The sequence below is a fragment of the Alexandromys fortis genome, unplaced genomic scaffold (genome assembly GCF_014885135.2).
Source record: "Alexandromys fortis isolate MF-2015 unplaced genomic scaffold, M_Fortis_MF-2015_v1.1 scaffold_34, whole genome shotgun sequence".
Classification (NCBI taxonomy): domain Eukaryota; kingdom Metazoa; phylum Chordata; class Mammalia; order Rodentia; family Cricetidae; genus Alexandromys; species Alexandromys fortis.
The window spans coordinates 4,210,209-4,225,062 of NW_026067933.1; the positions used below are offsets into that span (position 1 = coordinate 4,210,209).

The window sequence follows — 14,854 nt, forward strand, 5'->3', positions numbered from 1 at the left end:
ACAGAAATGGATTTTTAAGATGTTTTGCCTCTTGTCCCCTCTCCCCTTGAGAGGTCATTCTGTGCTTTTTCTACTCAACATTACTGAAATAAAGGAAAATGACCAAACTGTGAGGTGTAGAGGGCTTGGCTCTAATGACCAAGGTATGAGGTTGTAGGAGGTCCAGCTCTGCTCGCTTGCCACTGAGCGAGTCTCCTGGTCAAAGTTTCTAGTGAGGTGAGCTGCTTTTCAAATCTCAACTGATTTGTGTCTTGTTCCTTCCCTCCAGGTATGCTTGCTTTTCCAAGTATGGTCTTGGCATTCACTAGTATTAACAGTAGGGAAATCGTAGTAACACAAGGAGATTTGATGAAGCTACTTGGAGAACCTACGGGAAACTCCATGTTTCTTGAGGCTCTAATTATCCGATAATTCTCAGGGGTCTACTCAAATCCTGTTACCATTATATCTGATTCATTAAAGAAAGAAAGCTCGATGTAACATGTCCCCCAAAACTGAGGCTTGCCAGAATTAGGACTCAGAAGCTTTTCTCGTAATAGAGTGTGTTCCACCCCCACCCCCCAGACCAGGTTTCTCTCCAGCTTTGGAGCCTGTCCAGGAACGAGCTCTTGTAGACCAGACTGGCCCTGAACTCACAAAGATCCACATGATCCTATTCCCCTAGTGCTCAAACTCCTCCTCAAAGCAATAATTAAAATTGTGGATTTCCATTGTTGAGGATTTGAGGTTTTCATATGAAGTAACGGTCTTCAGGTTGGTAAGAGCAGTATACAGGGGGCACTCTTTAGTAAGGTCTCACTTGCACGTGATATACACTGCAGGTAACTGAAGCACACACAAGCATGGGCACCAGCACACCTCTGTCCTCCCCTGCACAGTCCTGCCTCACTGTCAGCATGCCTTCAGCAGGAGGGAAGCAAGAGACCGCCGGGTTTGGACAACAGGGGTCTCACAGCAGATGCTCTTGGGGAAAAATGGATACGCCTGATTGTGTTTCCAACACAATTGAGCTACTTCAAACTAACAGACAGCTAGAGGGCCTCAAATATAAACATTTTCTTTCTAGCTGCCTCCTCTCTGGCAACCTTGCCAGACCATCCCAGTCTGGATCTGGTGCCTGCCTCTGGGCTTCTCCCTGCTGTTGCAGTGATCATGTTTCATCCCATTGAACACTTCTCTTAATGGTCCTCGCCCTTGAAATCCAGCTCTTCGAGGGATCAGGTTGTATTCTGCTGGGGCCGATTCGTAGCTCGGCAAACATTAGATGAATGAGTGAACGGTGTGACGTCACACAGTCCGACCTTTGCAAGTGACCTGTGGGACTCAGTCCTGTGGTAGCGCTTTCAGGCGGAATGGGCAGTTCAATATTTCTCAGGCAGGCAGCAGAATGAATAGATAAGCTTGATGAATACGACCCTCTTCATCAGATGGAATCAGAGCTAGGCTCACATTTCCTGAATGCCATTCTGAGCATCATCCCCTCTCATTTCTACCTTCTGTCCTTATACATATGTGAAGTTATTGTCTGAATAGCATTGGTAACAGAATATTTAGCATTGCTTAACCTTCTTGATTATTTGATATGTTAGGAAGAGAGGCAAACAGTCAGAATTTCATGTATTTTAGAAAAATAAAATATTATATTTTCCTACTTTGTATGTATGTAGCGTAAGTGCGGATGTGTTTGGTGTGTGTGCACATGTATTTACGTGTAGAATATGTATATATGTGCACATGTATATATGTGTAGAAGCCAGAGGTTGATGTCCGATTTCTAGTTAATAGAGTTAATGTGTCTTCCCCATATCCTGTCTTCACTCTTACCTGTTTCCTACATACAGAATTTTTCCATGGACATAAGCAGGTTTGTATGTATGCATTAGTTTTTATTCTGATGGGATTGCTTGGTATGTGGTTTATATTGGCTTTGTCTCTCAATGTTGCAGTTTGAAACAGAACAACCTTTGTCTCCCTGGCACTCATATCCTGTGAAATGGAGAACACTCAATGTTGTATATAAACTAAATCAGCATTCTGGTGAGGAAACCAGAGTCTGTAGAGGAATGCCAGTGTGGGGGCAAATGCGAGTCCCTGAGTGTGCTGATCAGCACAGCCCAAGACTGAGAGAGGCACTATGGTCAGCCCTGTGCACAGCCCTGTGCAGAGCCCTCTGCACAGCCCTATGCACTTCTGCTCACGTACATCACCTGTCCATACACTTTGGTCCTCAGGTGTTAGAACAACGTATCTTTCTTAATAACAAGAAAGAAAATGTTCCCTTTTCATGATGCCTTACAGAGTTGCTAAGAACCAGCTTCATAATCAGTAGAGACAATATTATGGGCTCTTTATCATTTTACAAATGAAGGAAATGAGCCCGAGTAAAAGCCATGTAATTCTGCAGTGTATTTGCATTTATTGCTTTTCAGGACAACAGCCTGTGACATCTTCTTGGAATTGTGCCCAGTCCTCTGGATTCTGAGGTTAGAATGAAATTCTGGGTAAAGGGCTGTCTGGTGTGACAAGTGTGATTGTTCCTGCTCTACTGCTTTAGTTCTGAGATGTGGAGGCTCATGGACCAAATTGGTGCAAACAGACGCAGTCACAGTGGCTCACACATTTTACCAGTGAACCTCATCACTGAAAATATTAATTTTCTAAAGTAGACAACATTTTTAATATCTGCCTCATAGAGTGGTGAGTACAAATAATTAAGAGTTTCATTTATTCAATAAATATTGATTGATTGATGACATGGGGGATTAAAAACACAGTTGTTGCATATTTTAAGTTCATATCATTGAGCTCGATCCATAGTCTTACTAATATTCATTAAACGATTGTTATGTATCACAACCTGCATGCATCAGTGAGGCTTTTGTAGTGAATCAAACGTACCTCTAACCCTTATGAAGCCTAGAGCCTGGGGGATGAACAGTTCCTTACACAGAAAAAAAAGGCTCAGTTAATATTGTTGACAAGTTTCTAAAGCACTGCTTTCTTGCTCTCTCTTTAAAATTTAACCAAGATCACCTCTCAGTGATTGGCTATGTTCTCAGTCTTACACATCGTTATACTTCTGTGGAAGTGAAGAACACATCTATCTTCCTGCCATGGACCTCCCCCGTTCACATTCTTCTTGAGCTAAATACTAACAGAAAATTTGCCATGCATTCCATACTATGCTGCTTTAAAAATCAGCTTTGAAACTGGCCTGCCCATATGTGAGAGCTTACACATGGAACATAAGGATAAATCCACCTGATAAAAAGCACTTTGAAAATCTGGTTAAGATTACTTACTTGATGTCAACCAAGCATCTCAGTCTATGTGCCAATTTCGCATGTCTGAGAGTTCTGCCAGGCTCTGCCTAGTCAGAGCATGCCTAGCAAGAAGAAACTGCATGTCCAAGAAATCAGCTTAGGAGCCTCAACAGAGGGAGTGCCAGCCTGGTGAGGTCCACGTGAGACCTGCCCAGGAATGCGAAGAAAGGTTAGCGAGGTTAGAGGGTAAACACAGCACCACACGCTTGGTAAGTTCTACAAGTGAGTCTTGCATGCAGGGGCATTTGGTTCCGTGTACTGAGCTGCAGATGTCTGTTTGAACAGCGGTGTCTGCTAGAGCTACAGCGGTGAGGCTGTCTGCTCCAATCTCTGCTGGAAAAACGGCAAGGAACTGGGTCAACACAGCACATGACTTTAATATCTTCCATCTGCCAGATAAACTAATTTGGAGAAAAAATGAACATGTGAGCAAGAAGTATTAAAGTTTTTCTTTTTTTGTGATAACATCTACACATGTTTCAAAAAGCCCAGCCACAGAGAGTTAGTGTTCCTCTCACTGCGAGAGGGCGGAAGCTGCTCTCGCACATGCAGACTTCGGTGCTGCAGATGGCAAGAATTCCAGGCTTCCCCGGATTAACGCAGAACCTACCTTCCTCCCTCGCAGGCACTGCTGAAGCTCTGGCTTGGTGAGGATGTCATGTTGGCAGTTGTGTGGCTGCCAAGTTATTTCTCTCCAGTCACAGGTCCTGTTGTCTGAGCAACTGAGGCAAGGCACAATCCACTGGCCTGGAATACACAGCAAGACTAGATGTGGCTTGGTGTCTGCTGGTGAAATTACACTTTGCAGACACAGGAGTCAACATCACGCAACCACAGAAGTCAATGTGAGAGGCCACTCTCACCTAATAAATCCAGTGGGAAAATGTATAGCCGCCTGTCAGTCAAGCAGGAGAGCGGCAGGATGGCGTGTTGTGAAGTTCGTGCTGAAGTCAGGACGAGTTCTGGCCTATCAAACTACAGAAGTACGAAGGAAACAGGGAACTGTGCGCTACTCAACCATTAACTTGCTTTGGAAATTCCACAGGACTAACATCAATTGGGAGTCCCCAAGTTGTAAGTGGGCCTCGGACATTAACCACCCTGTCATGTGACCAGTTTACCAGTACAATAAGGGGCAGCTTCCCTGTGCACAATAAGTTTTAAACGGAAGGGAGATGCATCAGTGTTTTGACAATTTATAATTTTTAAGACTGGTTATCATTCCTTCAATAGATTGATGACATGTTGGGTGTGATGATTTTCAGGTTTTTTTTTTTTTTTTTTTTTTTTTTTTTGTAGCTGTGCCCTCAGTTTCCTCAAAGCGTAGACGAGCTGAGTGGTGTGTGCGGTGTGAGGATGCAACGGGACAACGTATCGAAATCAGAGCATGGTGGTCAGCTACCTGTCCCTGTTGGCAGAGTGTTTCTGATTTTGGATTAATAAAGAATTTTTTAAAGCCCCTATTTACTTGTTTTGTGGGGATTGCACTGCAGGTGGAGGCTGCCAGCAACTTTGGGGAGCTGGTTCTTTCCTCCCATCGTGTTGAGGCAATGGGGTCTCATTTGTCTGTTATGTGCACTACTGCATTGCTTTCTCCGGGACAGTTAGTCAGGAAGCTTCTGGAGGATTCTCCTGTCTCCACCTTTCATTTCCATAGGAGTTCTGGAGCTACAGCCCTGCAGCATCCGACCAGGCTTTTTACATGGGTTCCAGGGACTGAACTCGGGTCGTTAGACCATGCATCTTGTGCCTGTACCCACCGAGCCATCTAGCTCTCCAGCCTCAAGACAAATTTAAAATAAAACTTTCTACCTTTTCCGAGTCTGATTTGTGGGGCTGTTTGCAAAGTCTCTAGTGTGCTATGGATTGCAGGGGAGAGATTTTCCACCTTCAGGACATGAATATAGTACCTATTATATTCACGACCTCAGGGGTGTCAGAATTGTGTATGCGGGTGTTGGTGCATGTCGGAACGGTTGTAAATAATAAACTACAAAGTGAAATACAGTGCAGGGCCTTTATAGATCTGCCACGGGAAGGGGGGAAAACCATCAGCATATTAAGAGGAAGAAGCTGGCAGGGGAAAGAAATAAAAAGAAAAGGACAAGAGGAAGTTATGAATTACAAGGAAGGACAAGAGTGTACACGAGAGTAACTTTAGCAGGTAGAGGATGAACTGAAGCGGGAACACGCCACTCAATTTTCCTGAAATGTAGGCATATTTGCTCTTCTCGACATACATTTTTCTTTTCCCTTGCTTTCAAATGTAAAAGAAAATCAGAAATTGCCTTATTCAGTGTCTAAACACAAGTATTTTCAGCTTCAGAAATGCTCGTCATCACTATTCTCTCCTTGGCAGACCATTATTATTATTATTATTATTATTTTAGCATACTTCAGGCATCAAGGATGGATCCCAGTGAGGTATTAGGTGCTACAACATTAAAATGTCACAGGAATATAAGAATAGCTTTGACATGCCAGCTGTATTTAAGAGGTTTAGCATATTAACTTATTTACCTCCTCGGAACTATCTTGCCACCTCTCCAGCTGGAAGTCAGGAAGGTGAGTAATCTGTTGATTTTCATTGAGAAGGCAGTGGAACAAGAATCTGAGCGGAGCAATTGGAGCCCACACTTTTAATTATAAACCTAAGTCTAAGAAACAAAAACATTGATATTCAGATTTCAAGGTTACCATTTATGCATTAAGATCGTAACAGTATCCAATCGGTACTGCAAAATTGAGTAAAAATGTCTGCGATGGTGAACTAACTCAGGCTGTGGAGATGCACAGGTCCCCAGGCTCCGCATCCTCCTGTTAGCGTGTGGAACTCATTGTTGATTGCAAATCTGACTCAGAAAGCGTTTGAAATCCTTGTACCTAGGGTACATACTGGTGCAACATTAACTATGAGATTTAACCATCTATTTTAAAATATTCTACAGTAAAGCCAAGGTTACAACTCACTGTTTCCCTTGGACAAATGACTTGATATTTTTATGATTAAATTTACTACTTTATAAGGAAAGTATGTGTGCACCTGCCATGGTGCCTGGCGCGTAGCTGCCCATCAATAGATTTTGGTCCTGTGTCCTAACCACAAGTATGCCATGGTGGTTCATCGGAAAGTGAAAACAGAGCTTTCTGGAAATTTCACTGGATGGACTTTCCTGAGAGACGAGTTTCAGAAACATTGAAGGCATGATATTTTTGTGAACCATGAAGGGATGAGTCCATCAGGAGTGAGAGAGGACTGACCTCTGCATCAACTGCACACACAGGGAAAACTGCGTGGAGGTTGATATCACAGACTGCAGATGGAGACAGAGAGGATAGTACTATTGCTCAAAGGTGAAGGGGACACAGAGGGTTGTCAATGGCAAAGGGATGAGATTTGTCTTCAGAGGGTGTGCAGATTCACCTGGGATGGAGTTGGAAGGGAACTCAGAGCTGGTCCTTACCACACTCTTGTTTCACAGATGCAGTAAACGAAGGCATCAAGAAGTAAGTGAGTGAAATGAGTTTAATCCCAGAGCCGGATCATAATCAGGAATCTCCAGTTTGTTGATTCTGATATCACGTTAGGCCACCTTAGTATAGATCACCAGTTGACAATGCCATACAATCCACTAGTTCTTTTGGAAGAACCTCATTATCTGATTATCTTAATGGTTTTTTTCTTTAAGTTTTAAAAAGTTTAATTTAAGGGTTGGAGGGATGGCTCAGTGCCTAAGAGCACTGGCTGTTCTTGAAGAGAACTTGGATTCAGTTCCCAGCACCTCCATGTGGTCTACAACCATCTGTAACTCTAGTTCTTGGTCTTCACAGACACCTGATATGTACCTGGTACACATCCATGTAGACAAAACAATCACGTAAAATAAAATATTATTGTTTTTTGAGTTGAATTTATTTAGTGGCTGTGTGCGTTGGTAAAGACAGTGCTTGATAGTTTTCTGAAAGAATGATGGTGTGTTAGGGAAGTGTCTTATTTCTTCCTTTCTTTTTAAACCTGTCATTCAAAGAGTGTCACGTATTCAGAACACTTTTGGTTCTTCAACCTTGCTGATAGCTAACTTTCCACAAACTAAAGCTCTCCATGGCTACTTCTGCTGTGAAGAAAAGGTGGTGAGGCTGAGCTGCAGGAAGCAGTCAGACACGGATGTGATGAAGCCTTACACACACTGGAAAAGGCTTGATTTGGTATCTGCAGACTTGGCCTTCATGTCACGAAGCATTACATATTTATACACCCACGACTTTTTCTATTTTTTAATCAGCTAGCAATGCCTTTATTTACTGTGAGTTGAAGTAGCCATCTGTATAACATCTGTGAGGCTGGGATTCTTGGCATCTTAGATGATACCAGCTCTTAACTAAAACTGTCAAAAGGAGGAGGGACATAAGCCCTAGGCTATGTATTTAAGCGCTGAGTGAATCCAAGCTACAACTTTTGAAATGAAGTATGATACATATTATAATACATCCCGAGGAACAAAGCTGTCTCTTAGAAAAGTTGTTTTCTTTGTACTTCGAGCTCTGGGCTGAATGCAGATGAGATTTCAGTCACTTGAGTGGATCATGTTTTTATCTTTCAGAACCACAATGGACATAAAACCATATAAATACCAAAACAAATTTTGTTATATAACCTCAAAATAAAGATCTTTTTGGTGAATAAAAAGCCTACATTATAAATGTTAAAAGTACTAGAGTTCTGTCCCACTTTATTCCAAAAATGAGCTATAGAGAAATCTTTTCATTGTTTATATAAGATGATTTGAACTTTTTTATTTAATGATTATTGTATATATACTTCTTTTCTCTAATTTAGAAATATTACTTTTACTTTATTGGGCAATTATTATCTTGTTTACAAGAGAATGGAAATCACTTAAGGGATAAAAAAGAAATACAGTATTTCAAAGATATTCAAATTAGTGTAATCGATAAAAGACAGTTTGGCATTATCATATTAGAGGTAAAAAGAATGGATCCAGTTTTGAAATTGTAGCACACTATTAAAATAGCTTCGTGGGCCAGGGAATGTTCAGCTAAACACATAACTGCTAAGTAGATTTCGTTCCAGCATCATCTACCATGACAACTTCTCCCTTCACACCGAGGAAGTCCTGTTATGAAAGATGAAATTATCTCTGGGAACACACAGTACCTTCTAGAAAATTATTGTCTAGAAAAATTTGCCAGTATGTTAGAGTCTCTCTCCCTCTGCCTATCCTCCTGATTGTGTAATAGATTTTTGTGGAAGGAGGAAAGGTTCAAATTTTGGTTTAGTTCAGTAAACCATTTTTTTTTTCTTTACTCTCTACTAGACATTGGAAGACAATTTATGTTCTCCAGAGATCTAATCTAGAGAAGCCATCAGTAAAAACATACTACTCAGGTGCCCTTGACGTCTTAGCATATCCACACTGTAAGATGTGCAGGTACTCCTATGCTTATATATTGTGTCCTTCGTAAAACATGAAAATAAAAAATGATTAGAGACAGAGCAGATGCACATATATTTTCAGCTCTGTTCGCTTCATTGCCAGGACTACTCAGTGCCGCTCCCTGCTCTTCCTGGTGTATATCATAGCATTCTGGAGACCACTGGTCTCAGGCACACTTGAAAGAGCATACATCCGAAAGAGCGGGAAGTCGGCACTGGGGTACTACCATGCCTGGATTGCTCTGGGGACATAGAGAAGCTGCCCTGGCAATGTGCTGGAGAGAGGCTGGCTAGAGAGGAGGGCGTGGCATCCGATGATGGGACATGTCAGGAAAGCCTGTGCAGGCAGTAGAACAGATGGGTGAAGGGCTGGAAATCCCAAAGCTGGATTATCAGCGTAAAGTGAGTGCAGGAGGCGGAGAGGTGGGAGGGGATTCCAGGGAAGAAGTTGCGCAATTTCAGGCTCTAAAGCACTGCAGTCCGGCAGTCCATGTGGAGGCCTTCTCTAATGTGGGGGTCTAGCAGTGTACCAAATCAAGTCCATGCAAATAAGTATCAGAAGGCAGTTTCTCCGGGATGCCCTCCTGCACCCTGAAGTTCAGGCAGATGTCCCAGGGCCTAGCTGACGTGCCTGCGCACTTCCCAGGCTAGAATACTGCGTCTCCTGAGCAGCCAGTGTCATGGACTTAGCGTGGAAGAGCTTTGGACTCCGTTGTTGTACAACCGCGTAGAATTAAGTTGTTTTATGATTGTCATAAATTGTCAACTGATCCAAACAATACGGAACTGGACACATAGGTGTCTTCTTTGAAGGTTGAATCTGTATCTCCTTCAGCAGTCAGACACAGATCACGGCGTCTGACCCTACTTAATAGGCCAGTCCCTCCCTGACTGAAGTTTATTATATAGAACACATGTCCAAAAATGGGACATACCCACGTCTGCTAACTGCATGCCAAATCGCAATTTGCCCTGCCCATTTGGGAAACACATTTCCCGTTCCAGCAGCCTGGTGAAGTAAGCAAGGCTGGAGCAGCTGTTTGGGCTCTCTCGGGCCTTTCTGAGGAGCGGAATCCTGGGGTCAGGATGGAGCAGTAACCAGGGCAGTTGAAGAACACATGCCCTGAGTCTTAATCTCAGCACCAGTTTAGCTCCTGCTGGAAGAACACTGAGAGGAGGAAGACTTAGAGAGTGGAGTCACCAAAGTCTCATTGCAGATCCGCCCGTGGCTCAGGCAAGATTTAATGCTGCAACCTGAGTCTGATACCCTCATTTCCCTCCTTGTATGAATGCTCAAAATATGAGGGATATTTGTGGCCATTCCCAATCTCTTTTCTACAATGAGGAGGAATTCTTTAAAACTGGATATTTCTTTTCTATCCACCATGTGTGAATTAGGAATAATTTGCCCAAGTATGTAGTGACTTGCTGTAACACCAAAAAGGGGACTGGGGATATTTATGGATAAGGGTGCTTGCTTCTGGGCCAGGGGACCTGAGTTTGTTCCCAGAAACCCACATGATAGAAAGAACTGACTCCTGCAGGCTGTCCTCTGACCCTTTTGTGCTCTCTCTCCTCTCTCTCTCTCTCTCTCTCTCTCTCTCTCTCTCTCTCTCTCTCACACACACACACACACACACACAATAATGTAATAAAAAATACAGTGAACAAAAGCCAGCTTCCTGCCCTCATGAAACTAATATTTTGGGAATGATGACACTCAACAATGAATTACAGACTTAACTGAATCATAGAGATTGCGATGCAAGAGAAGCACAGAGTTAGGAAATGAGTTAGAGGCTAAGAGAAGGCTCCTAGCAGACTGATCACCAACCTGCAATTTCTAGATGGCTGCGGGTCAGGAAGGAAGCATGCAAAGGGTTTGATTAATCAAGGGTTTCAAATATAAAAACAACGCATTTACATTTATAATATGCCTCGCTGTTTATGTGGGTTGAAAAGGAAAACCCTTCTTTAACACGAGGGCAGACTAATTAAGCACGTGCTTGTCTCCTAAGGGATTTATTCTGGAGAAAGGATATCCATGTGATCACCTTTCACGTCCCCAGATAGGCAACTCTCTATTGTAGGCTGCGAAATGGCTTCAATGTAGTCCAAAGAAATAGGCTGCAACCCACAGGCTTCTTCTGGGTTAACCAATAAGCCACAGTCCTGCATTAAAATGAGAAAGAGATTAGCTATCACATCATTAATAGATCCCTTGGTAAAAAACATAAGCAGTAAGATACAAGGCAGGGTCCCGGAACTTACTAGCTGGCCAGTGTAGCCTACTTGGTGAGTTCCAGGGTCACCTACCTGGTGACTCCTGAGGTTGTTCTGCATGCATGTGGCCACACATGAATGCCCATCTGCACACATGCATGTGCACCTGAACAGACATTTCACACTTGAACACACACACATGCACACCCACCCACAAACACACACCCACACACACGCATGGATTTTTTTTTGTGACAAATCAATTTTAAGGATGAAAGGAACACAGAGTCAGTGGGTGTTAGAAAAGGGCCCTTTCCCCGTAGTTGGGAATACTGTGTGCTCGTTGTATGGAAAGAGATAACAGTAAGACGTTGGAAAGAGCTAACTAGACTTGGGAATTTCAGACCGAGCCAAACCGTGAACTGTTACTGTTACCAAACTGTGAAGGGGAGAGAGAGGAGATAAAGGAATTGCATCCCAAGACCTCAAGTTCTGTGGCAGGCTGTCTTATGTGCCTGCACAACAGCCACCCGTATTTCCTTCCTACTTTCCTTTGACTGTTTTTGTTGATGTTGGAGGTAGCTATGTGTTCCATGTTTAAATCTAATCGATTTCCTAGCATTTCTTGTAGACAAAACTGGCCACAGGCAGAGCTGTTGTCCAATTTCAGGAGTGGATTTCTGGGAAAGATTGATTTAATTCCCCAGTGGAACATTTCCCTTGTCGCGCTGTCTCCTTGCACACGAGATGCGAGAGTGAGACTACAGAACGAGCGGCCTTCTGAAATCATGAAGCAGCTGGAGCAGAAAGCGTATAGATGGCTGAGTGGCGGTACTTCTGCAGATCCCACAGAGACTATAGAAATGTAACCGGCAGATAGCATAGTGGGCTTAAAAATCTATTTGGATTTCACTTTTCCTCATTTTCCTCTCTGGAAAAGAAAATTAATAATAGGCACCCTTGTCTATTTCCCAAAATGGAGTGGTCCTTTGTGTGAGTCGAAGCCTGCATTTCTGTGATGTAAAATTTCTTCTTAAAAACGACAACAACAACGAAACAATTTTAATGTTTTTTTTAAATTTAAATGTATTTACTTTGTGGGGACATATAAATGTGTGTGCCACAGGACATGTGTGGAGGCCAAGGGACAGCTTGAGAGGGAGGTTGCCTGGCAGTTTGAGGGAACTGGTTCTCTCCTTCCACAATATACATTTCCCAGATTTGAACTGAAGTCATCAGTCTTGGCAGCAAGCGCCTTACTCTCTGAGTCACCTCAGTGTCCCCCGGAATTTGTTCTCTTGCTCTACCCTTTTATGGCACCCTGCCTTTCAGGATAGGGTTGTGGCAGCTGGAGCAACTGTTATAGGTTCGAAGGGAAAAGTCAGAGCTGTGATGATACAGCTCTGCCTTCCCTGGTCTGCAGCCCCTGCTGCTGGGCGTTTTGGTGTGTACGAGTCAAAGAGAGCTTGCTTCAGTCTCTATTAACTGGGTTTGGGGGGTCACTCACAAAACAGCTACATTTGACCTTACAAGTTACCATCCCCAAATCTGTCCTGTACCCTATAAGCTCATCAGGAGCTCACTAGGCCCCGTTTCTAGGTTCAACTTGTTACCAATCTCTCTTCATTTTCCCTAGCATCCCACAAATCCCCAGGCCTTTGCTTAGACTGTGTCCCTCTGACTTCATTCTCTTCCCTCCTGACTTCCACTGATGCCATGTGGACCTGTGCATTTGTATTTATTTACCATTGGATTTGACCTCTTCATGGATCTCTCTTGTCAGCCCTCTTGCCCGCCCTTTCATCTGTTTCCTGTATTGTTGCTAAATGCCTTTCCCACACACAAATCTTATTAACTCCTCTTTCTGCTGGAATGCATTCTCTAGACTGTATGGCAAGTATTGACTCAAATAGCCGCTGGTTTGTCCAGGGTACCTTTCTCTCTTGTCTTTACTTCCACAGCTGTCTGCTCCCCTTCACTCTCATCTCTTCTGAGTAGCTGGCTCTGATGCTCGGGTGTAGGGTGTGTGTGTAATCGCTCATTTCTTATTGACCTATGGTCACTTTCTTTTTCACTTAGTCCCTGGCTGTGAGAATGGAAAGGCTGACTTCTATGTTTACAGTTTCTGTCTCTATAGTCTGCCACTGAGGACACACAGATAAGCAAGTGTATAATGTTAACCTGTAGATGCACTGTTGAGGACATGGAAGATGTGGTGTGTACCTGTGTGCTCCTCAAAGCGACAGTCAGGTTATTGTCTTCCAATTGTGAGGAGAAATGATAAAAGTAAGTTTAGCTGGTAGTATTTCATCCTAAGGTCTTTAAAAACAATTTTTTAAAAAAGTACTTCCATTTCTTTTATTTAGGATATGTCATAAAATATGACCCCTAAACTATAGAACACAACAAAAATTAAATGATGCTAAACGAAACGCTTAGAATATTGTTGGAGAATATTGCTTAAATCATCAGAAAATGAGTGCTCCAGAAACAAAATTTTACTTTTTCTTCAAAATCCATCATAAGGGCCTTCTGAGAAACTTTCAAGGTGTCCTGTAAGATATGATATTCCATGAGGAGTACTGTAAAATGAAAAATTTAGATTTAGAGATCTGCCAGAACTTTGATTGAAGTTCTTCTGTGAGACTCAATGTACAGTTTTGATTTTGAAACCTTTGTTTCTTTTTGGCAAGAATATGTTTTTCTTAAGCACATACTGAAAAATAAGATCATATGTCCCGAGTTGAATGTTGCTCAAATTTCAGATGCCTATTAAGGAAAACTACACCATAAATAAGCATAACTTGGGCGATACTTAAATGAATATGGCCATTTATATACTTAGGGTATGCAAAGCTTTATTGTTATAAAAGTTCCATCTTCACAAATAAAATAAGAGACATTAAGTAAACATACTTAATTTGTTAAATATGCATCAAGTAACTCTTCTGCTCCATGAGCACTGGAAAGAGTATCAATTGCTAGCTGGAGTTTCTAAGATGCCTTCCTCATGGGAGAAAAAAAAAACTAACAAAAGCTCCACATTCTCCAATATGAAACTGAAGCATAATGATAACAATAATGCTGGTTGAAATCACCATGCATTTCTTAGCATCCTCTATACACCAGCGCACATACTAGGTAATTTATAAATACTCTCTTTTTTTCCCTCATGACAGTTTATCAATTTAGAGATAAGAAAAGAGGAATGCTGTGTGAGGTAGGGTTTGAACTCAGGTCTACCTCACTTTAGAACTCAGCTGCCTCACCTCAGCATATTGATGACGCTCCTAAAGATAGGGTAAGATGCTGCTTTCAACATCTGAGTTGAGGCTTTCTGGGAAAGGCCCAGTCCTTTTTCTGTTGCGCCCTACTTTCACCCAAACCCCATTTAGTATTTGGCTGGGTCAAGATTCAGCTATATATGGACTGAGTTTGGTATATATTAGTCTACAATGTGAACTCATGGCAACAACCATGTATGAATTAGCATGTGATAATCACTTTAAACATGGCTCCGAATTGAAAATAATGCCAGTGGATAGCATCAATGAAAAGGAAGAGATTCATTCAACGATGGGCCCCACTGCCAGCTAATAGGCCATCAGAACAAAGACAAATGAGAAACAAAAGTCATTATGTCTTACAGACAGCCTGGCATGCTATAATTCCAACTTGCCAGACAAGAAGTGCCATTGGCGCAACAGTGGCATGAAGATTATAAGGGTAACCAACCACATTCAGCTTATTTCTGAGGCCTGTGCCACAAAAGAAAATTCATGCATGGTACTATTAGCATATTCCAAAGCCCATGGCTTAGGAGGTGGGCCTAAGTGGGGGGAACCTACTACTG

At 42.5% G+C, this 14,854-nt stretch overlaps 1 protein-coding gene across 2 annotated transcripts in view; it reads right to left on the minus strand.

Annotated features, from left to right (window-relative positions):
* Nucleotides 1–14,854, minus strand: part of Cped1 (cadherin like and PC-esterase domain containing 1) — a 295,142-nt gene that overhangs the window by 33,725 nt on the left and 246,563 nt on the right. For both annotated transcript variants that reach the window (XM_050145850.1, XM_050145851.1), the window contains 2 exons: nt 10,833–10,950; nt 3,934–4,070 (listed from right to left, as the gene is read on the minus strand). In XM_050145850.1, coding sequence (XP_050001807.1) covers nt 3,934–4,070; nt 10,833–10,950 — 255 coding nt within the window. The remainder of the gene's footprint in view (nt 1–3,933; nt 4,071–10,832; nt 10,951–14,854) is intronic.